The 22,559-nt window shown below is 37.0% G+C and overlaps 1 protein-coding gene across 8 annotated transcripts in view; it reads right to left on the reverse strand.

Annotated features, from left to right (window-relative positions):
* Positions 1 to 4,003: 4,003 nt before the first annotated feature.
* DTL (denticleless E3 ubiquitin protein ligase homolog) overlaps positions 4,004 to 22,559 on the reverse strand; it is a 42,998-nt gene continuing 24,442 nt past the window's right edge. For 6 of the 8 annotated variants that reach the window (XM_023754776.1, XM_023754781.1, XM_023754777.1 and 3 more), the window contains 4 exons: positions 19,282 to 19,371; positions 16,928 to 17,060; positions 8,388 to 9,220; positions 5,786 to 6,000 (listed from right to left, as the gene is read on the reverse strand). In XM_023754776.1, the coding sequence (XP_023610544.1) occupies positions 5,902 to 6,000; positions 8,388 to 9,220; positions 16,928 to 17,060; positions 19,282 to 19,371 (1,155 nt within the window). In that variant the 3' untranslated portion in view covers positions 5,786 to 5,901. Of the gene's footprint in view, positions 6,001 to 8,387; positions 9,221 to 16,927; positions 17,061 to 19,281; positions 19,372 to 22,559 lie in introns of all 8 variants that reach the window. The other 2 variants (XM_023754775.1, XM_014456850.2) reach the window with 2 other exon arrangements.

Below are 22,559 nucleotides of genomic sequence, written 5' to 3' on the forward strand. Positions count from 1 at the left end.
ATCTTAGACACTATAGCAGAGCTGGAGGCAGCAGTCAGGAAATGGGAGGGTGGGCTTTGTGGGAGCAAAGGCTTTGGCTTGCTTAGGAGTCCAGGATACAGATTTGCAAATGATAGCCTCTTTAAACAGTGGCTGAGACCATATATATGAAATAACTTCTATTCTTTTCATGTCAACCTGGTGCGAAAGAGTCATGAATTTCAAACACCTGAGGACCTGGAGATTTTCCCCCTCAGAGGCTTACTTGACCTTTTAAAAAGTGCTACAACTGGGAGGCCCAGGCAACATACCTTTGAGGACCACAGTTCCAGTAAAAATGGGACAGGAATGAGTTAAGAAAACTGAAAAGTTACTCAAACCTTTACATCCATTTATTAAAACCCCTGCATTCCCTACCTTATGAGAATAATTCTAATAATAATTGTTTAGTAAATGTTAGCTATTGTGTACCAGGAACTGTCCTAAAAGTTGTACATGTAATAACCACCCAATCCCATTTTACAGAACAGGAAACCAATTCACAGAGGTTAAGGAACTTGCTCAAGGTCATACAGTTAGGGCTTGGGTTCAAAGCTAGACGGCTTGGCTTTAGAGGTCCTATTTTTAATATTATTTATAATGTTGTAAAGAATAAAAATATACACGAGAAAAGCATTTTACTTTGAAAAGTTAAAGGTGCTCTTAATAGCAGCTGAATCAAGTTCTGGAGGGAAGAGTCTGCATCTAGATAGCACTTGCTACATAATAGCTATTCACAAACAACTTCACTCAAAAGACTTTTGGGCTTAATTCCTGGCATCAGATCTAATGAAGTATTACACTCAACCTCATGTTCAACAAAATGCTATGTTTGGCCTGCCTATAATTTCCAACCAATATCTAAGGACCTAATGAATAATGCAGATTTTCCCATAATTCCCAAGAATGTAATGAGTAACTGAGGTTAATTCATGATATGGCATGATCTAAACCTAGCCAGGCAAAGAATCTCCTATGAGACCTGTGTGAGAAGCAGTGAGATTTGACAAGCAAGAGCTCAACTGGGCCTATATTCAGACCTTTATAACAGCGGTTGCCAACCTTTCAGACCCCATGGACCACTGGTTGGTGACCGCTGCTTTATAAAACTGTGAAGCAGAAACCACCTGTGCTTAATTGCTATAAAGAGGACAATAACTCAGTTTCTCTAGTAGTCATCCCTTGGTATTTGCGGGTGATTGGTTCCAGGACACCTCCCCAATCAAAATCTGTGGGTGCTCAAATCCCTAGATTACTTCTAAAACCTAATACAATGAAATGCTATATAAATAGTTGTTATACTGTATTGTTTAAGGAATAATAATGAGTAAAAAGACTGTACATATTGAGTATGGACGCACTAATAGTAGGCCTAACTACATAGTGCATATCCCCAACAACATAACATTGTTCTATCAGAGATTGGTTGAACCCGTGGATACGGAGCACCAACTGTATGACATTCTCATTCAGTCTCTCTTCTTTGCACGTCTGTAAAATGTTGCCCACACTACCTAGTTGTGTGAGACCACTGGGTCTTTGCTTTAAGAGCAGTGTGAACAAACCCACAGCAAAACAAAAAGGCAACCAATCAAATAGGAGATAGTATTTGCAAACAATACCTCCAACAAGGGATTATTATCCAAAATATATAAAGAACTCATACAATTCAACACTAAACAAACAATCCAATAACAAAAATGGGCAGAGGACCTGAATAGATACTTCTACCAAGAAGACATACAAATGGCCAAAAATAAATGAAAAGATGTTCAACCTCACTAGCTACTAGGGAAATGCAAATCCAAAACTACAATGAGATACCACCTTACACCTTTTAGAATGGCTATTATCAACAAGACAAGTAGTAACAAGTATTGGAGAGGCAGTGGAGAAAAGCAAACCATCATTTACTGCTGGTGGGAATGTAGAATGATACAACCACTATGGAAAATGATGAGAAAAAAGTCTTAAAAAATTAATAATAGCTCTGGCTGGGTGGCTCAGTTGGTTGGAGCATCATTCTGTACACCAAAAGGTTGTGGGTTTGATTCCTGGTCATGGCACATACCTAGGTTGCAGGTTCGATCCCCGGTCTGGGCGCATCGAACCTGCAACCTAGGGAGGCAACCAATCAATGTCTCTCTCTCTGAAATCAATTAAAAATAACCTCGGGCCCTAAATGGTTTGGCTCAGTGGATAGAGCGTTGGCCTGTGGACTGAAAGGTCCCAGGTTCGATTCCGGTCAAGGGCATGTACCTTGGTTGCGGGCACATCCCCAATAGGGGGTGTGCAGGAGGCAGCTGATCGATGTTTCTCTCTCATCGATGTTTCTAACTCTCTATCCCTCTCCCTTCCTCTCTGTAAAGTCAATAAAATATATTTAAAAAAAAAATAATAACCTCGGGTGAGGATTAAAAAAAAAAAAGTAAGAATAGAGCTACCATATGACCCAGCAATCCCTCTCCTGGGTATCTACCAGAGAAACTAAAATACATTTATTAGCAAAGATATATGCACCCCTATATTCAATGCAGCATTACTCACCATGGGCAAGACATGAAGACAACCGAAGTGTCCTTCGATAGAGGATTAAATAAAGATGTGGTACATATAGGTACTACTCAACCATAAAAAACAACAAAATACTGCCACTTTGACAACATGGATGGATCCTGAAAATATGCTGAGTGAAATAAGTCAGTCAGAAAAAGTTAAAAACTGTATGATTTCTCTCATGTGTGGGATATAAAACCGAAACTCATAGACACAGACAACAGTATGGTGGTTACCAGAGGGAAAGGGTTGGGGATGGTGGTGGGGTTAAAGGGAGCCCAATATTTGGTGTCAGAAGATGATTTGACTTTGGCTGATAAACACATAAAGCAATACACAGACCATATATCATAGAAATATATACTTGAAACCTATATAACCCTATTAACCAATGTTACTCCAATAAATTTTTTTTTTAAAAAAGGAGGAATGTGAAAGAAGTTCAGACCATCTTGGGACTAGGAAAATAGAAAAACAGACCTAAGAGCGGCAGTGGGTTTGTTACATGATAGGCTTCTAAACTCAAATATTTAATTGATATGTGACCTATAAGAGACCATGGCTATAGACACACACATACATACACTTAAAGGCATCCATATTACACAGTGGAGGCTTTAAAAAATGCTTCCTATACAGGCTGTCCCAAAAGTCTTTGGTGAAGTTTTAAGCTGTTAAGGCTGAGTGTGGGGGTGAAGGGCTGAACCCACCCTCTGCCAGTCCAACAGGGTTAGCTACAGATGGTCTTGATTATCATCAGTTAAATGTGCAGCCAAGATGACAAGAGTCATTTTAAAGGATTAATTAGTGAACCCTCAAAAAAGTAAATTAAGGGCCTGTGTTAAAACAGCCAAAAGGAAACTAATCCAGCATCGCAGCAATAGTACTTGGAGTGTATTCAAATGGAAAAGCTTGGGCTGGAAATACTTGTTTAGAAAAACAACTACATCACTCCATCCTCCTTCATCAAGTAATCCAAGCCATCGTAGTGCTCAAGGTCTGATTAAGCAAGATGTATTTAATTAATTAATTAATTAATTAGTTTGTTTGTTTGTTTATTTATGTTAATCCTCACCCGAGGATATTTTTTCCTTTTTTTTTTTTTTAAGAGAGAGTGGAAGGGAGGGGGAGAAACATCAATGTGAGACACATCCATTGGCTGCCTCCCAAGCTTGCAACCCAGGTACCCAAGAGCCCCTACACAGAATCAAACCCCAGTTCAGTCCGTGGGCCGATGCTCTAACTACTGAGCAAAACTGGCTAGGGCACAAAAAGTATTAAAACAAAACCTCTTTCAGCTTGACCTAGATCATATCCTTGAATAACTTTTATTCAATGAACAAGTAGAAAGGATTCTTGATTACTACTATAGTTCTTTTGTGTAGCATGCTTCTAAATTAATGCAAAAAGCTCAGAAGAGGACATCAGATAAGGTAAAAGGCTTTATTATTCAGGATCAGCTCAAAGAATGACATTGACACAAACAGGGATAATTATCTCATTACATTTGACCTTTGGCACCCATTTGAAGTACTAGTTTTCCAAGTGAGACATGTTATACCCAGCAGCTTCTCAATAGCTTCTGACAGCCACATTTACCCCAATTTCACTCAGTAGAGCTGTCAGGAGATGTGCAGGGATACAAAGAACAAAATCATCTATTTTAGTTATCCTTTTCTTTTTCAAGGATTATTTTCCCTACTGGCTTTCAAATCAAAAGATGGATAGATAGAGAGCATTACCTGCAAGTATTGGTCATAAATACCTTCCCACAGTCTAATACTCAAAAATAAAAACACAGATATATGTAGAGTTCCTAAATATTCAGTTAATACTAGTGTGTGCTTTGCTTTGAAGTGACAATTTTATAGCTTCCCTTATTTTTCTCCTCGGATAAAACCAAGAGAACCCATGCTTAATTGACCTTTGCAGTGACAAGCTTAACTTATAAGAATCAGAAGAATTAAAGAGTTTTCATTAAGAATAGACTTGAAAATTATCACAAATATATGAATGAAGTCTCCATAGTCCTCAGATATATAGATAAAATGAGTCAAGTTTCATGATTGGAAGGGGACTCCCTTGCAAGGACAACAGCGCATAGAAAGTACATGAAGCTTGTTTCTATAAGGTTATAATGGGGGGAAATATAAAACAACAGTTCATCTCAAGATGATTGATATGTAACTGTTGATTAAGGGAAGGGATGTTCAAAATATTTTGCACATTATAACTTAGAGTTAGTCTATACACTCTATATTAAATATCTACAAAAAATCCGATAACTTTTTGACTCAGGGCTATATTAGAAGGCCACTGCTTTTTATGTATATGAAGAGAAGCCAAAAAAAGCAAGTTAAAGCCAAGATTTATTTTTGAGGTTCCGGATTTTCAGCTTAGAGCTACCTACTTTTATAAAAGTATTAATAAGAAACTGTTACTTTTTCTTAAAATCTGATGACCTATTTTTTTTTTTTTAAAGTTGCAGCACCTGGAGAACTGAGGACTGAATTCAAACCCCAGCTTCAGTGTATGACTACTAGGTTTATAAACATCTCCTCTTGTAAATGGCAAAAATCACAACCTCTTACAGAACATGATGTTGAGTTCGTAACAGTAGATTGCGTAGCAAAAATATGAGGAACTTAAATCTTGTGTAGGAGATATATTTTGGGGGAAAAAGACAAAGTTTCTAGTGTTTTTCTACTTTCTCCAAAGAGTTGACTGTTTTTAAAATAAAGATGATTTTAACTACAGGAACTGTATCATTGAATCATGTGCTAAATTATTGTAAATGTACTTATCTTAACATAACATTTTTACACATACTTAAAAAAAACCCAAAAGTATAGTGAAAAGATTATATATTTTAAATGCAAGTATATTATCTTGAGGCAGCACAGATCCAGGGGTCTTCAAAAGAAGACTTCTTTAGCAGTGGGCCTTCACAGACAGGCTTCCTGCTATGGCCAGCAGATACTTTAAACTATGGATACAAAGTCTCAGAGTAACAAGAGACAAGTCTTGTTTTTCATCTCTATAGTCTGGGATGTCATTATTGTAGAGAAGATGCATAATTAAAAAAGTGAAGACTACTTATTGAAAATGTTTATGAAATTTAAACACAGCATTCATTGTGAGGAAGCTGCATATACATTACGGTAGTAGAACCAGACTAGGTAAATTTCAGTTGAAAGGATTGTCTCTAAAAATGAAAAAAAAAAAAAAAAGGTAGTTTTCTTAAAGACCAGAGTTATAGAGTCACTCTGTTGTATTTTTGTCTTGTTTTAATGGGCCAAAGTTCAGTTAACTTACTCAGATTAGGATCTATAATTCTGTTGACCGTTCAGGACTACAGTAGTCATCTTGGGACTTTCTATGGAAGTATGTACAAATTTTCCTCATGGAGTTGGGAGTAATAGTGACCTAGAAGAAGAAAGTTTAGATTTCAGACATTTTCTAAGATAAAGTCCAGCTGTTACTCAAGCAAGTTATCATGAACAGCTATTTTAAAAGTTAGGATGCCTAGAAATTTGATCCAAATACTTGGATGACAATGCCTCTTTTGGTTGATTTGTACTGAATATAGTAAAAATTTAACAGACAGTATGCAAGGAATGAAGGCACGGGCTTTTCTTGTGAACAGAAAATATTTACCAGTTAAACCTCCTAATAGGAACCAAAGAGATTAAAATTACCATCCTCTTTGAAATGAGTAAATGACCCTCCCAAACGTACAAACTAGACAGGTATGCAAATGACAGCTGCTACTCTCTTTTAAAGAAGTCTACATTATTATCATGTACATAAAGAAAAATCTTTTAAAGAAACTTTAGCTTCAAAGATTAAAAAAAAATAAAACCAGTGTTAGAGACAACTGGCCCAAAATGGAGTCACATGTGCTAAGCTCCACCACAGCAAACTACAACTAGCAATACATAACCTATTTGCAGTTTCAGCCTCTCCCAGGAATGTACCTTTAACCAGTCAATCTGGAATTTCCTGATCAGTACCAGGGAGGCAATCTGCTTGATAGACCCCCTGCCTTCTCCTAAGGAAAGGTGACCTTGCCTGAAATAATTCATTCTTTTAATTTTCCTTTCCCTCCCTCTTTCTGTCTTAACAGAAATTTTGGCTAGGGGCAAAGAACAGATACAGTGATGATATTGAGAAGGAAAGACTCCTTATAGCATTAAAAAAAAAATGTTCTGTTGCAAGGTTTAATTGGAGTTTGTGTTCAAAGAATCTTTAAAATATTTCTAGTTTACTCCTAAAATATGGGATAGGCTTCATGATAGTAGGTGGGTGGTATAAACATTTACTGACCTGGCCCAAGTTATCCAGCTTCTATCTTTTAAAAGGGCAGATTGAAGCCCAGTGGGGTGGCTCTGTTGGTTGGAGCACTGTCCTGTACACCAAAGGTTGCAGGTTTGATTCCCAGTTGGGGCATGTACAAGAGGCAACTGATTGATGTTTCTTTTTCTTTCTCCCCCTCCCTTAAAATTGATAGATATATCCTCGAGTGTGGATTAACAAAATAATAATAATACAAAATAATAAAGGGGCAGATGTTGATCATGATTCCTGGATTGGATTTTAATCATTCTACCACACCTTCTTCTTAACACAGAGCAAGAGCTCCCATGTACGGCAGAAACTTCCTTAACTCACCTCCCCTTAACTTACAAACTGATTAACAGAATCTTTATTCCCTTTGATTGGTGCCCACAGCTCACCTAATGCTCACAGCTACTTCTGCCTAAACCGTTATGAGTCACTTGCTTTTTAAGGTTCATAAACCAGCAGTATCTGTTTTTAAAATTATCTAACTTAAATAGTATATCAACCAATTAAATATGAGCCCTAAAGAGATAAGTAAAGCTAAGCTGAATGTTTAAAAAAGTGTAGATACATATGAGTTGCCAAACATTGATGTGAGCAAGACGACTATAAGAGATTAGGGATAATCATTAAAATCTAAAAGGATTCTGCACTTAAAATTGCTTTGCAGATACCTGTTTGACTTTATTTTATTTTATTTTATTTTTTTTAAAATATATTTTATTGATTTTTTACAGAGAGGAAGGGAGAGAGAGATAGAGAGTCAGAAACATCGATGAGAGAGAAACATCGATCAGCTGCCTCCTGCACATCTCCCACTGGGGATGTGCCCGCAACCCAGGTACATGCCCTTGACCGGAATCGAACCTGGGACCCTTCAGTCCTCAGGCCGACGCTCTATCCACTGAGCCAAACCGGCCTCGGCCTGTTTGACTTTATTTTAAATAATCATAAACTAATTACAAACTGGTAATCTATTTATGGATACTGGCAACTTGCCCATGAAGTACAGCTTTATCTGTAAAACTGGGAGGGTGTCTACAAAAAGGGTTGCCAAGGGCTTGGGGGTGGGGGGAAGATAAGAAAAAAAGGGGGCAGGGAGGAAATAATGTCAAAGGACAGGGAAGATATTTTTGAATTGATATCCTGGAGGATGAGGAGGCTTTGATGAATCAGGCAACAGGGTTGAGGGGCATGGACCTTGACAGAAGTGATTTTCATGGGAATAAATAGGGTTACCAGATAAAAATACAGCACACACCCAGTTACATTTGAATTTCAAACAAACAACAAATAATTTTTTAGTATAAATATGTACAAATTTAGTATAAATTTGTCCTGTATACTTATATATGCTAAGTCTAGCAATCCTAAAATAATTAGCTTAAAAAAAAAAAGCATCCTGATTTCTGAGAAGGAATCTGTACCTGCCCTGTTCAAATTAGGAAATGCATCTTCCCTTTGCTGCTTACCGGGCCTGGAGAAGTCTTTCCGCTCTGTCTCCTGGAATTGGAAGTCTGGGATGATGGACTTCGTGGTGACGAATTTTCAGCCTTCCGTTTGGCTGCCATGGCCAATAACCAGTTTTTATTCTCTGGGGAGCTATTCTCTTTGCCCACCAATTCAGACCCTTCTCCACAAGATCCCAAAGGAAGAGGCAGTGTCCCACAGCCTTCTGAAGCATAAGGACTGGCAGGAGAAGGAGGCTCTGAGACACTCATACTGGCTCCTTCAATCTTGCTTGATTTGGTAGAACCCAGAGAGTCTTTACCAAGGTCTTCCTGGTTACCAGTAAGGCAGCACAGATCCAAATGAAGCTTTTCAACTGGGTCATCAAGCTCAGTCACACAGCTGCAACTCTTCACACACTTTTGCTTCACATTCTCCAGACAACTTGAGTCTAGCCTCCTCTTTACCCTATTTCTAGACTCAGAGCAAGCCACTGCTTGGGATGATTTCAGGCTCACAGGAATGAGGGCTTTTCTTGGAGATGTGATCTTCGTCTCAGAAGCAGGTGGAGTGATGGGTGGTGATGAGGAAGGTGTTTGGGTGATCCAATGTCTAATGGACATCTTGAAAGATGAAGGTGGCTTGGGAGAGATGGAGGAGATGGAGCCTCTTCTGCTAATTGGAGACCGGGCCTTGCCAGGAGAGGTTTTAATAGAAAATGTGGGAGTATTTGAAGGAAGAGGGAGGTCTCCAGCACAGCTTGGAGCACAAGATGCTGAGGAAGGGGAGGAACTAGATGGACTGCTCTTTACTCTGGGGGCTTTGGCAGGAGTACTCTGGCTATTTGTCACTGTTACTGAAAAAGAAAAGAGGGTCACAAAAATCAGAAGTGAAAGCCCAAGAAAATCCATGAACTAGCATCAAAGAAAATTACAGCTAACTTAATCATCCAGGGGTTGATTTCCCAGTGAGTTGATCACATAAATCATTTGATTCTTACCACATCCTCTTAGCATTTTCCTTCCCCTTTCCTAACTGCCAGCCTCCCAACCACCCCATGGTAAAACATATATTTGTAAAAATCTAGAAAATTCAGAAATTAGATTAAAAGCATCTAGGTGAACCACTTTTAGTGTTTTTTTTCCTTTACTTGTTCATGTAATATATATTATACACTTTAAATTTTTCTCTCTAGAAAATGGGACTAATGTATATACTGTTTAGTAACCTGCTTCTTAACATAGTATGAACATTTCCCACATTAATACAGACTTATATAACTTTTAGAAGCTACAAAGTATTCTTAGGTAACAGTAAAACATTTAGGTTGCTAATGATATTTTGTCTTCATAAGGAAAGTTGCCATTAGCATTCCTATATATACTTCTGAGCAATGTTAGGGCAGAGAGGAGCTGTCAAATAAGAGCGCACAGGTCTAAAATCAGGCACAACCGCCCGAACCGGTTTGGCTCAGTGGACAGAGCGTCGGCCTGCGGACTCAGGGGTCCCAGGTTCGATTCTGGTAAAGGGCATGTACCTTGGTTGCAGGCACATACCCAGTGGGGAGTGTGCAGGAGGCAGCTGATCGATGTTTCCCTCTCATCGAAGTTTCTAACTCTCTATCCCTCTCCCTCCCTCTCTGTAAAGAATCAATAAAATATATTTAAAAAAATAAAAATAAATAAAAAAAATAAAATCAGGCACAATCATTTACTATGTGACTTGAGAAACAACCCCTTACTCCGCTGCCTCAGTGTCCTTAAGTTAAAACATAGTTTTAAAAAATAATTAAAAATTTTTTTTATTGATTTTAGAGAGAGGAAGGGAGGGAGGAGGAGGGAGGTTGACAGACACCGATGTATTGTTCTTCGTATTTATGCATTCATTGACTGACTCTTGTATGTGCTATAACCCGGGATTGAACCTTCCGCCTTGGCATATAGGAACTGTGCTCTAACCAACTGAGCTACCCGGCCAGGGCTAGAGATGTTTTTAATTTCCACAAGAATTCCATCAATTACTTAAGGTTACCAGGCCTCATGTGGTTTTCCACCTTAATTTACACATGGCTACTCTACTCCACACGCCAAAATATGCCAAAGAACATTTCAGAAACTCAATGCTTGCTCTCTTAAAGCACATGAAGCAGTGGAGAGAACTCTTTTCTATATGTCCTGGCACTTGTTTACAGGCAACGGCAAGTATTTCAGGCAAATTCTTATAAACTTCACATTTCTTCCCCCTTAGGCCTCACCACAGACAACACTATATTTTCTCAAATTTCCCCTGATTTCTAGTGTAGTGTTTCTGTCTTCAAATAATAAGGTCACCTATTTCTCAGTCACTAAGTCTTTGAATTATAACTCTGATATTTAACTTAGTTTAATTATTGAATTGCATTTATATGCAACTGAATTTAGAATGGGCTGACATAAAAATACAATCTTTTATTTGGAATAAAAATTTACTTCCCTAACCGGTTTGGCTCAGTGGATAGAGCGTCAGCCTGCGGACCCAAGGGTCCCAGGTTCGATTCTGGTCAAGGGCATGTACCTTGGTTGCGGGCACATCCCCAGTAGGGAGTGTGCAGGAGGCAGCTGATCGATGTTTCTCTGTCATCGATGTTTCTAACTCTCTATCCCTCTCCCTTCCTCTCTGTAAAAAATCAATAAAATATATTAAAAAAATTTTTTTTACTAATTTCAGTCATTTAGTTACTCTGTGCATTTTACGTGTGCTTTTCACTTCTCAATATGCCTTGCCTTAACACATTGCAGACCAGTAGTTTTATTGCTAGCTTTACCCAGTGGCCACATAGCTCAAGTTTCTATTGAACGAGTACAGAAAACATTTTACATAAATGTTAAAGGCACGCTTTAAAATTAAATACCCAGTGCATTTTGAAGTTATTTATTACATATTCTTACAAACTAATATCTTTTTAAAGTATGATGCTTTGTAAAACACTGTAATATGAAGCGAGAATTCTCGTGATCTGTCCGCAATGTCTTAAGGTAGAGAAATTCTACAAATTGAATTTTGCCTAAACTTTTCTCATCAACTATGTGTTTAGAAATGGCCAAAATGATACTGCACCTTCAATAAAGATCATTACTAGAAAACCCCATTTTGTTATAATGTACTATACAAGGGGAACTAGAGATAGGGACCTGTCCATGGAGCTACTGGTGATAGGTCTCACATTCCTGCTCTAGAGCTTGATTACAGTCATTATTTCAAAAGGAAAGAAACTTTTCATTTGCTTCACTCCTCAGTGCAAGTCAACAGTCACTGCACAGCCCTGGCAGTCATTAGTGTCATTAAAATGGGAGGAAGTGTACGTTTAGGGCAGAAAGTCCTGAAATAGTATGAGTCTTACAACACGAAGATTCATAGGCAGGATTAGGGGAGAAGGAAAAGCCGGGCCAAGGACAAAGCAGGTGTATAAGTTTCTGTTACTTAAGTGGCAGACACCTGAAGTGTTTATTAAAGGTCAGTGGGAAATCTGATGTGGTGGAAAACTGGAGCATTACTTTTTCCTTCAAGATGTTATAATGAAGAAAGGAGTAAACCATGGGGGTCAAAGATAAGTTTTTGTTAACTTTGAAGCTTAACAGAGCTTAAACTCTGGGTCAAATTCAAATCCTTTATTTTTAACTATAATGAGATTATAAAAGTCTTCTCTTCAACCTTCTCATTTCTCTTTTATGTGCATTCCTCAATTTTTTTATGTGCTTATTACTAGCAAAACAAAGGAATATGAATATACCTTAAAAAGACCACAATGGATTATTAAACACACATGCTCTGCAGTTTGCTCTTTTCTCTGAACAGTATATCTTTTTCTCTTTATATCGTTTCATGAAAGTACACTTAGAAATACTACTCTTTTTTATTTTTTACCAGCTGGATAGTATGGCACCTTATTGGCATATAGATTCAAATAAAATATACCATTTAGTACTTCATCTACTTAAGTGAATCAACCCCTATTAACCTTAAACACTACAAGAGGTCTGATGACACATTATAGACTGGGTTATTGCTCTAAAGGCTTCCTAAAAGTTAGTTCCTTCGAGAAATTATGGTAAAGCTTACAATAATCAGTTAATTTGTAGCTTCTTTCTACATAAGGGTGTGCCATCTGGCCTGACTCTACCTTTTCAACCTTATCACGAACTATGCTACTTTAGGATCCTGTTACAGGAGACTGACTACTCACTGCTTCCTGAACAAGCTGTGCACTGTCACATCTCTGTTTTTATGTGGTTTTCTTGCCAACTCTGCCCCTTTTTTGCCAGGCAAAAATTCTCCTCACGTTTCCAGGCTCTGATGACAACTGCATAGAATTCACAAACTTCTTTCCTTCTCTCCCATAGGAAATGCGTTTTCAGAGCCTTTTGTTTATACAGCTAGGAGTGTTTAGAATGTACTATATAGCTTTTTTTTTTTTTTTTAATCTGCCTCCTGGACTAAATTGCAAGCACCTAGAGGGCAGGTGATGATGCTTTAGTCATTTTTAGGTCCAGTGCCTAAAATGTAGCTAGTCAGGAATTATTAAACAATGTTTGTTAAATCTCAGGACTGCTGAGAGGGATGAGGGTGAGGTTCCAGGCATTAAGAAAAAAAAGTCTTTGTAAGTATTCTGCTGACTTTTGAGACTGCAGCAAGCACTTAAGATAGAACAGGTAAGGTTTCCTTCTCTTCCAGATAAGGGTAATCATTTTTGTACTCAATAATGCCTAGACCAGAGGTTCTCAATCCTGGCTGCATACCAGACTTGGAGTTTTATAAAAATACAGGTACTTGGCCTCCACCCCAGACCTACTGAACAATCTCTGGGACGCTCAAACATTTAAAAAACTCCACAAGTGGTTCTGATGTACAGCCAGGGTTGAGAACCATTGGCCTTGTCAGATCTCTGGCTGAAATAGTGAAATAATAGCCACAGAGCAGGTATTGGCTAGGAAAAGTAGGGCAGAGGGTCTTGGGATTTAAAGCCTTTCAGCTGCTGTGTTAAATGGGCCAGAGAGAAGATATGCAGTCCAGGACAAGCAAGAGAAGTTGGGTGGCCATTAGAAGCTTGGGAAAGCAGAGGAACATAATTTTCAAAATGTCTGTTGCTGGATGGTGGCTTACAGGATTTAATGGCCAGTGTGCCAGCCTTTGGCACTCATGTCAGGTTGTTACCCTGTAGTGCTCTTCAGAATAACTCCAACATCACCCAGAAATAAGAGAAATCTAGGTATAAGTCCTGATCTGGTCTTAACTTGAACTTAACTTTGCTGTGTGGGTTTCTAAAGAAGGCAATACTCCAGTGTTTCCAAGTATATGCTCTAGAATCAGACTGCAAGCTTTGAACTCTAGTTGTACTTCAACTTCACAGCTGTGTGATCTTAGACAAATCTAACTTCCTTGAGCTTCAGTTTCAGTTATTTTGGGAATTAAATAATCCAAGTAGGTCCTTAAAACAATGGTGCTAGTACTCAATAATGGCTATATGTTGTTGTTATTATGATGGTCCAAATTTGGTCCATATGAGGAACTTTTTGTGTGACTTGGCTTCCAAAAGTAAGAATAATTAATGACACACTAAATATTAACATTAAAAGCAACATACTTTTCACCTAAAATCTTAAAATGGTTACAGCCATTGACATAAAATTCCACCACTGGGAATTTATTTTAATGGAAGGGGGGACCCTAAATTCAGAAAAAAATTTCACAGAGTATTGGGAACAAAATGTCCAACTATAAGAGAAGAGTGGACTATTTTACACGTTTTGTTAAAAAGATAACAGAAGGTGCTTAGAAGAGCACGTTCAGTGGAAAAAATCCCCAAGAAATGCAAATGTATATATAATATTATTATGACTGTTAAGAATCTCTGTGGATAAAGGAAAAAAATTGGAAAAACCCTCAAATTGTTAAAATTATATATGAATGGTAGAAATACTGATAGCCCTTTCTTCATATGATTCTTCTTTTATGTTTTCTAAAATTAGGAAAAGTCCATATAAAGACAAGACAGCAGCCAGACATCCCATATACATGGATCAGAAGACAACATTATTAACATGACAATACGAATAAAACTGATCTACACATTCAACGCAATCCCTATCAAAATCCCAGAGAGCTATTTTTTGTTGTTGTTTTTTTGTTACTCCAAACCTGAGGATATTTTTCCACTGATTTTTAGAGAGTGTGGAAGAGAGAGGGAAACACAGAGAGAAATATCAATGAGAGAAACACATTGATTGGTTGCCTCCTGCACGAGTCCTTACTAGGGCCTGGGCCGGGGAGGAGCCTGCAATAAAGTTACGTTCCCTTGACGGGAATCAAACCTGGGACCCTTTGGTCCACAGGCCGACGCTCTATCCACTGAGCCAAACTGGCTAGGGCCCAGGGAGCTATTTTGCAGAAATTGACAAACTGGTCCTAAAATTTGTATAGAAATAAGAGAGACCCATAATAGTAAAAAAAAATCTTGAAAAAGAAGAAAATTGGAGACTCAGACTTTCCAATTTCAAAACCTACTACAAAGCTACAGTAATCAAGACAATGTGGTACTGGCATAAGAACAGACATATAGATCAATGAAATAGAATTGAGAGTCCAGAAACAAAGCCTTACATTTATAGTCATTTGATTTTTGGCAAGGATGGAAAAACAATTCAATGGGGTAATGAATAGTCTCTTTAAAATAAACGATACTGAGAAAAAACTAGATATCCACAAGAAAAGAATGAATTTGGATCCTTGCCTCACATTGTAGACAAAAATAATACAAAATGAACTAGTTTTAAAATAAAACAACTCTTAGCTAGAAGAAAAAATAGGGAGTAAATCTTTGTGAACTTAGGATAGGCAATGGCTTCTTGAATACAGCATCAAAAACACAAATGACAAAAGAGAGATAAATTGTACTTCATCAAAGTTAGAAATTTTTGTGTGTCGAAGGACACCACCAATAAAGTGAAGAAAAAAACAACAACCTACAGAATAAGAAAAATGTATTTGAAAATTATTATATGACAAGGAATATACCCATAATATATAAAGAATGCTTACAACTCAACAATAAAAAGAGAAATAACCCAATTAAAATATGGGCAAAGGATCCACACAGGTTATTTCTCCAAAGAAAATATACAAAATATAAAAATATACAAAAGCACATGAAAGATGTTCATCATCATCAGCCATCAGGGAAATACAAATCAAAACTGCAATGGAATACCACTTCACCGAACTCACAAGGATAGTTAAAATCAAACAGATGAACAAAAACAAATGTTAGTAAAAATATGAAGAAATTGTAGCCCTCATTTCAGGTGTTGAAATACCCTAAAATTAGACTGTGCTGATGATTGCCCAACTCTGATATACTAAAGACCACTAAACTATAGACTTTAAATGGGTGCATTTATGTATGTTAATACAGGGTGGATAAAAGTAGGCTTACAGTTGTCTGTATGGAAAACAATACAATTAATAAATAATAATATACGAATAAACTTTGTATTTTTCATACTCACAACTGTAAACCTACTTTTGCCCTAACCTGTATGCCAGGCCTGCTCCTGCTTCAGGGCCTTTGTATTTGCTGTTTTGCCTGACAAAATATCCACATGGTCCACTATTTTACTTCTTAAAAAAAAAAAATGTTTTTATTGATTTCAGAGAGAGGAAGGGAGAGGGAGAAAGGGATAGAAACATCAATAATGAGAATCATTGATCTGTTGCCTCCTATATACCCTCTACTGGGGATTGAGCCCACAACCCGGGCATGTGCCCTAACTGGGAATCAAACAGTGACCTCCTGGTTCAACCACTGAGCAACATGGGCGAGGTTACTTCCTTCACTTAAATATCATCTTTCACTGAGGTTTCCCTGGGCACCTAATTTAAAATTTTAATAGCACACTTTGCCAATCTCCCTTCCTTGCTTTCATTTTTCCTAAGCACTACTGTGATCTGACATAGTACATAATTTACTTCTTTAACTTGTTTATTGCCTTTCACACTAACATGTAACCTTCATTAGCATTTTTTATATTCAGGACTGTTTTGTTCAACTTAGAACAGTGCCTAGCAAGTGTTCAATAAATATTTTACAAATAAAACCACCACTGTATTGAAGTATCTTATATAGATGATAAACAGTAGTACTCAGAAAATATTTATTGAAAAGAATGTCAAGAAGATGCTTTTCTTTAAAAATATACCAAGACCTAACTAGTTTCGCTCAGTGGATAGAGCGTCAGCCTGCAGACTCAAGGGTCCCAGGTTCGAGTTCGGTCAAGGGCATGTACCTTGATTGCGGGCACATACCCAGTAGGGAGTGTGCAGGAGGCAGCTGATCAATGGTTCTCTCTCATCGATGTTTTAACTCTCTATTCCTCTCCCTTCCTCTCTGTAAAAAATCAATAAAATATATATTTAAAAAAAAAATATATATATATATATACCAAACATCAATTCTAGCTTAACACTCTGTACTGCAGAACTAAACCAATCAAACCATAAAACATGTAGAAAAAATGTACAGGATCCTTACCTGGGTCAGCTCTAGCCTCTTTTTTCTTCTGAGAGGCCCAACCCACTGTGGACAATTTATCTCCTGATTTCTCCTCTAAGCCTCTATTTAAGCGCCAGATTTTCAGTGTATTGTCATCAGAGCAGGTAGCAATCTAAGAATCAGAAAGGGAGTTAAGACGTTTTAATCAAAGATTCACAACAAAGTAAAAAGTAGGTATGTCTAAAGGCTCATCATGACTGGAAAATTATTTTGTTTGATATAATAGGATATAGAAAATGGCATCTGAAAGATCATATATTCCTCTTCCTTGCTTTGAGGAATCATTGCAGATTTCCAAAGTCAATTCTCTAGTTTCATTTTAATATACATTCTGCTGGTATGTCTTTTGTTACCAGTCATTTCTTATTAACCTAAAGCTCTACTATAAACCAGGTGCATTTTATTGTCAAGAAGTTGGGCAAGTCATTATCTTTATCACCTCCATGCAACTATGAAATATTTAATTAAGATATTCTTTTTGCTTTCTCTTTCTCTTAAATGATCAATCAGTGTATGCCCCCAACATTCAATTTCAATGACTTTCCTCTGAATTCTGCATGTTCTGGCTTATTGCCAAAGTAATGGGATAATTTCCAAGATCAGACTTAGTACATGACTCTAGTAGGCTGTGATAAGCTGAATGAAACCAATCTTTTGATTTTTCTTCAGATAGGTAAAGGAGCAATCTGGGAAAACAAGTTCACTGGGCTGAAAGAAGTTAAAAATAACCTTTGCCCCTTTAAAAATATCTGACCATTCCTGATCTTGGTCCCAAGCCTTTTATGGCAGAGAAAGTCCAACTAGAAGAGCTTGTGGCAAATGGCCACTGGTACCAGAGCATTTGTTTATATAATTTCTCTATTTCAGTCACTAAAGAGATAGAAAAAAAAAGAACACACGTTCTCTTAAGTCTTGGCCCCAAGAGACTGGCAGCTTTTTCCTTTCCTTAATGGGAGGCCAAAAGAAGACACACATATTTAACTGCTCAAGAAAAAATGCCTGGAATCTCCAGTTACTCTACAGTCTGTTAACAAGAGTTATTATTTATAGGGCACCTACCGTGTGTTTGACAATTTGCATTCTTTATCTTATTTAATTCTCACAATATAAAAATACTTGTACTTAAATAATCTCACCTACAAAATAGGAATAAAATTATTTGCCAAAGATCACCATAATTGAGTGGCAGATCTACATACAAATTTTTCCAATTTCAAAGGCAAGACCTTTTTATTTTTAAAACCATATTTTACCTTCTTAACTGTATGCTAGGGACAAAATTATTTCAAACTTTTTAAAAAGGAGGTTATTAGATTAGTATTGGTAAACTACCCTGCCACTTTTTTGAATCCTTTCTGTGTGTAGAGATAAGGGCAACATATGATGGTTGCAAAGAGATGACATAACTGAATAATTTAAAAACCATCTAAGTAAGTTCTAAGATGACACAGAATTTCATGTTAAAAGGAGATATTTTACTGTAAGAATGGAATCTCAAAGGACAAATGTCACTAGTGTAATGTCAATGTAATTATTGGTAATTAAAGTAATGATTTCAAAAAAAGGTCCATCATGAAGCTGACCACAGAAATGGTCATACAGGGCTATTAGGAGGGATGCCAGGAGTAAACTAGACCATGAAAAGTTCCCAGAAGATAAAAAACAGATGGTAAAATAGGCAAATGTCAAAACCTTAAAATGTCAAAATGAGAAAGTAGAGATCTCTACATAATTGAGATTTCCTATAAACCTAGAATAACCCAAAGACTAGAGGCAGTAGAGGGTAGAAGAATGAGTGGAACTGGGGCTAGTATTATATAAAATCCCTACATATACTAATAGGGATTTGTTTGTTTCTGGCCTTTCTATATTTCAGGGTTTTAAAATTTGTTTTCACTATTAAAAAAATTTAAGTGAGAGTATTTTCTTTTTTCCAGTGTCTGAACATTTTGGAACTACTTCTTGTGTAGTTTAATCACAGATAGCCTAACACTGTAAAACTTCACACTAAGCATTTTTTAGGCATGTGAAAAATCTAAGCTGGACTGTGAAGAATAGTGAAGATGTTACCACATTTATATGTAGAAAAGTTAAAAACAAACAAGTTCTCACCTTAGATTTTTTTACCTTATAAAATTTAATTTTAATTATGTTAAAAACGTAATTCTATGTTTAGGAAAGGAATAACTCTGATGCTGATATAAACACTGGTTGGCCTCTAGATCTTTTAAATATTTAAGCATGAAAATCTATGTAATTCAAACTAAACCTTGAGAAAACATACAAATCTATGATCTATTTTTTAATCCAACTATGGAGATTTGTTTACAAACCTTTGTGAAATCTGATGGACACCAGCACACAGATGTGACCTCTTGAGAATGACCCAGGAGCAGAGTTGGAGGATGCCAGGGTGTGGACACCTAGCAGACCATCAAAAAGAAATGTCAGCAGAACAGTGTTAGGACTCCCACATAAAGGCTTTGAATCTTTTCATATTTGTGCCATAGAGATCTTTAGGGTTGCTACCAAAGGCCCCTAGGCATGCTTTAGTTATAACTTAGAAAAAGAGTCCCAATGGGCAATCGAAGTATTTTTATCATTGATCTGAGAAAACAGCCAAATAAGTAAATAATGAGTTTAGATACCAGTACAGGTCTTATTTCTAATCAGGATTATCTATATTTTATATATATCTCTATATATTTTGACTAAAACTCAAAATGGTATTGTCCCTTACCTCTAAGCTGGTAAACTTTATGGAAGGATGAGGTTCATCTGCTAGGTAGTGCACTTCAAGTAGAATCCTGCTTTTACATACCCTAGACATTTTTAGATTTTCTCTAGCCAGCTACCTCCAGGAATACTATATGAACTATATATTTCCTTAAGGTACCTGAGACAAGCTATTAACATTCTTGGGATAAGAGGATAGTCTTTCTTCCAAAAGAAGACTGACTGACTTTTACCAAAGTCTAAAGTTATGCCCCTTCTTTTTGAAGGATATAAACTCTATTTTACATGGCCCTTTGATATCATTTTTGGAAGAAAAACTCCTCCAAAATTTTATTTCAGTTAATTTGCTTAAAGAAACCTTGAAATTTCAAGTAAGTATTGCCACAATTTAATGTATAAAAAAGGTCACACTTTGAAGTATTACACATGTGATTAAGAATCCTATTTCCCCCCTCATTGGATGCCAATAGTAATATCTATTTGACAGCTGTCTGATTCAAGAGCTATTAATCTTTCAGAGGCCACAGGAATTGATCAGCACAATATGAAGAACAAACTCACATAATTATTATTAGCACGTGTGTTTGAAAAAGAGAAATTCTCGTCATTTTCCTGAGGCTCTGAATCATTGCTCATTTTTATAGAAAAAGTGGAAGCAACTTTGGAAAGAGTATTTGTGAATATGGCTAAGAAAACTTAATAGATTCCTCAGATTATAGTGAAAAGACTTGACACATCGAATCATAAGGTTACCCAACTTATTACTACTCCTCTCTCGGGTTAAATGGCACATACATAATGATTCAAAGAGCAAAAGAAGACAAAGAACAGAGTCTACTTTGCCTTGCTGTGTCAATAAAAGTTTAACAGAAAGGAAGCTTTTTCTGAGTACTATCTGAAAGGATTTCACTTACTGCCTACTCCTACAATGTCACAGACAACAATAACTTATTCTCCTACGAGTTAGCATATTTCAAGATAGTCTTTAACTATCTGAATAGCCACAGAAATTCTCCTTCCTCCTCTACTAATGGGTCCCAGCCCATTAAGTTTCTAATCACCCAAGACCCAAGCAGGTCTTATAGAAGCAAATTTAAAGGAAAAGGAAATCCTCATGCCCTCTTGACCCTCCCTGGTAGAAACATATTATTTTCCATTGGTTTACTCTGCTTGTTGCCTCTAGCTTTTCATTTCATGATACAACCCCTTCCTCAGTTTCCAGGTATTATAATACCTAGAAGAACCTAAACGTGTACTCAAAGATCAAAATAAATTTCCAAAAGAAAATCAAACATCTACCAGTAGAATGTATGTACATTACTGCATTTATCTATAGGATCTAAGAGAAAAAACAAAGCCTAGATGCCCTAGAAAAACTTTTTACAATTTGGTAATAAGGTAGGAATAATAATGATAATAAAAGCCAGCATTTGTTGAATAATTACCATAGGCACTTTACACAGCATTAAAAATGAAAACATCAAAAAGCCAAACATAGAATTACCATATGACCCAACAATTCTACTCTTAGGTATATTCTCCCAGGAGAATTGAAAACATCCACACTAATAAAAGAGAAATATGCAAATTGGCCATACCTTCATGCCGACCACCAGCCAATCAGGAGTGAGCATGCAAATTATCCCAACAAAGATGCCAGGTTAATTTGCATACACAGGCGCCAAGCGGTGGGGGTGGGGTGGGGCGGGACGCCTGCGTCGTCGCCATGGCGTTCTGCACCACCCCAGCCGCTCCGGGCCTCTAGGCAGCTCCAGGCCGGAATGAAGGCAGAAAGGCGGCTCCGGGCCAGAGTGAAGGCGGTGCCGGCAGCCAGGGGAAGGAAGGCCCATTCTTGCACGAATCTTCGTGCATCGGGCCTCTAGTGTTCAAATAAAAAACCTGTACATGAATATTCATAGTTTTATTCAGAAAGCCAGAGTGGAATAAGTCCAATGTCGACCAATAGATGAATGGATAAACAAAATGTTTACTAGCTATACAATGAAATATTCAGCCATAAAAAGGAATGAAGTACTGATACATGCAATAATAATAATAAATCTTAAAAATATGTTAAATGGACCCCAGTTGGTTTGGCTCAGTGGCTAGAGCATTGATTGGTCTGAGGACCAAAGGGTCCTGGGTTTAATTTGGGGTTGCAGGCTCAATCCCCAGTGGGGGGTGTGCAGGAGGCAGCCAATGATTCTCTTTCATCATTGACATTTCTATTTCTCTCTCCCTCTCCTTTCTCTGAAATCAATAAAAATATATTTAGAAAAAGAACGTGTTAAGTGAAAGAACTCAGATATAAAAGATCACATATTGTATGATTCCATTTATATGAAATGTCCAGAATGGGTAAATTCATAGACAGAACATAGGTTAGTGGTTGCCAGGGGCAGGTGAGTATTAAAGGGTACGGAGTTTCTTTCTGGAGCGATAAAAACGTTTGGAAATGAGATGGTGGTGATAGTTGCATAGTATTGTGATTATACTCAAAATCACTGAAATGTACACAAAATGACTAACATGGGGAATTTTATATGAAGTCTATCTAAATAAGAAAAGTGGAAGGAAGGGCATGTTGTGAATTGAAATAAGAACTAATGTCCAATAAGTATTTATGAATGCAGGTTAAGACTATCCTAGTATGGTATGCTTTAAGGAAGATTAGTTTCCTCGAATGAAACTCAGGTGGCTTTTAAATCCTTCATTTTTATTCAAATAAATTTTTATTTATTGTCATTTCATTATTATAAAAACATTACCATAATTACATGATTTTTTTTTAAGCCTTCCTCTACTTTTAAAAAGAGGAGACCATTAAGTCCAAGAGACATTTACATTTATGCATTCTGGGATGGTCAAAACACAA

The sequence above is a fragment of the Myotis lucifugus genome, unplaced genomic scaffold, assembly GCF_000147115.1.
Source record: "Myotis lucifugus unplaced genomic scaffold, Myoluc2.0 scaffold_65, whole genome shotgun sequence".
NCBI lineage: Eukaryota > Metazoa > Chordata > Mammalia > Chiroptera > Vespertilionidae > Myotis > Myotis lucifugus.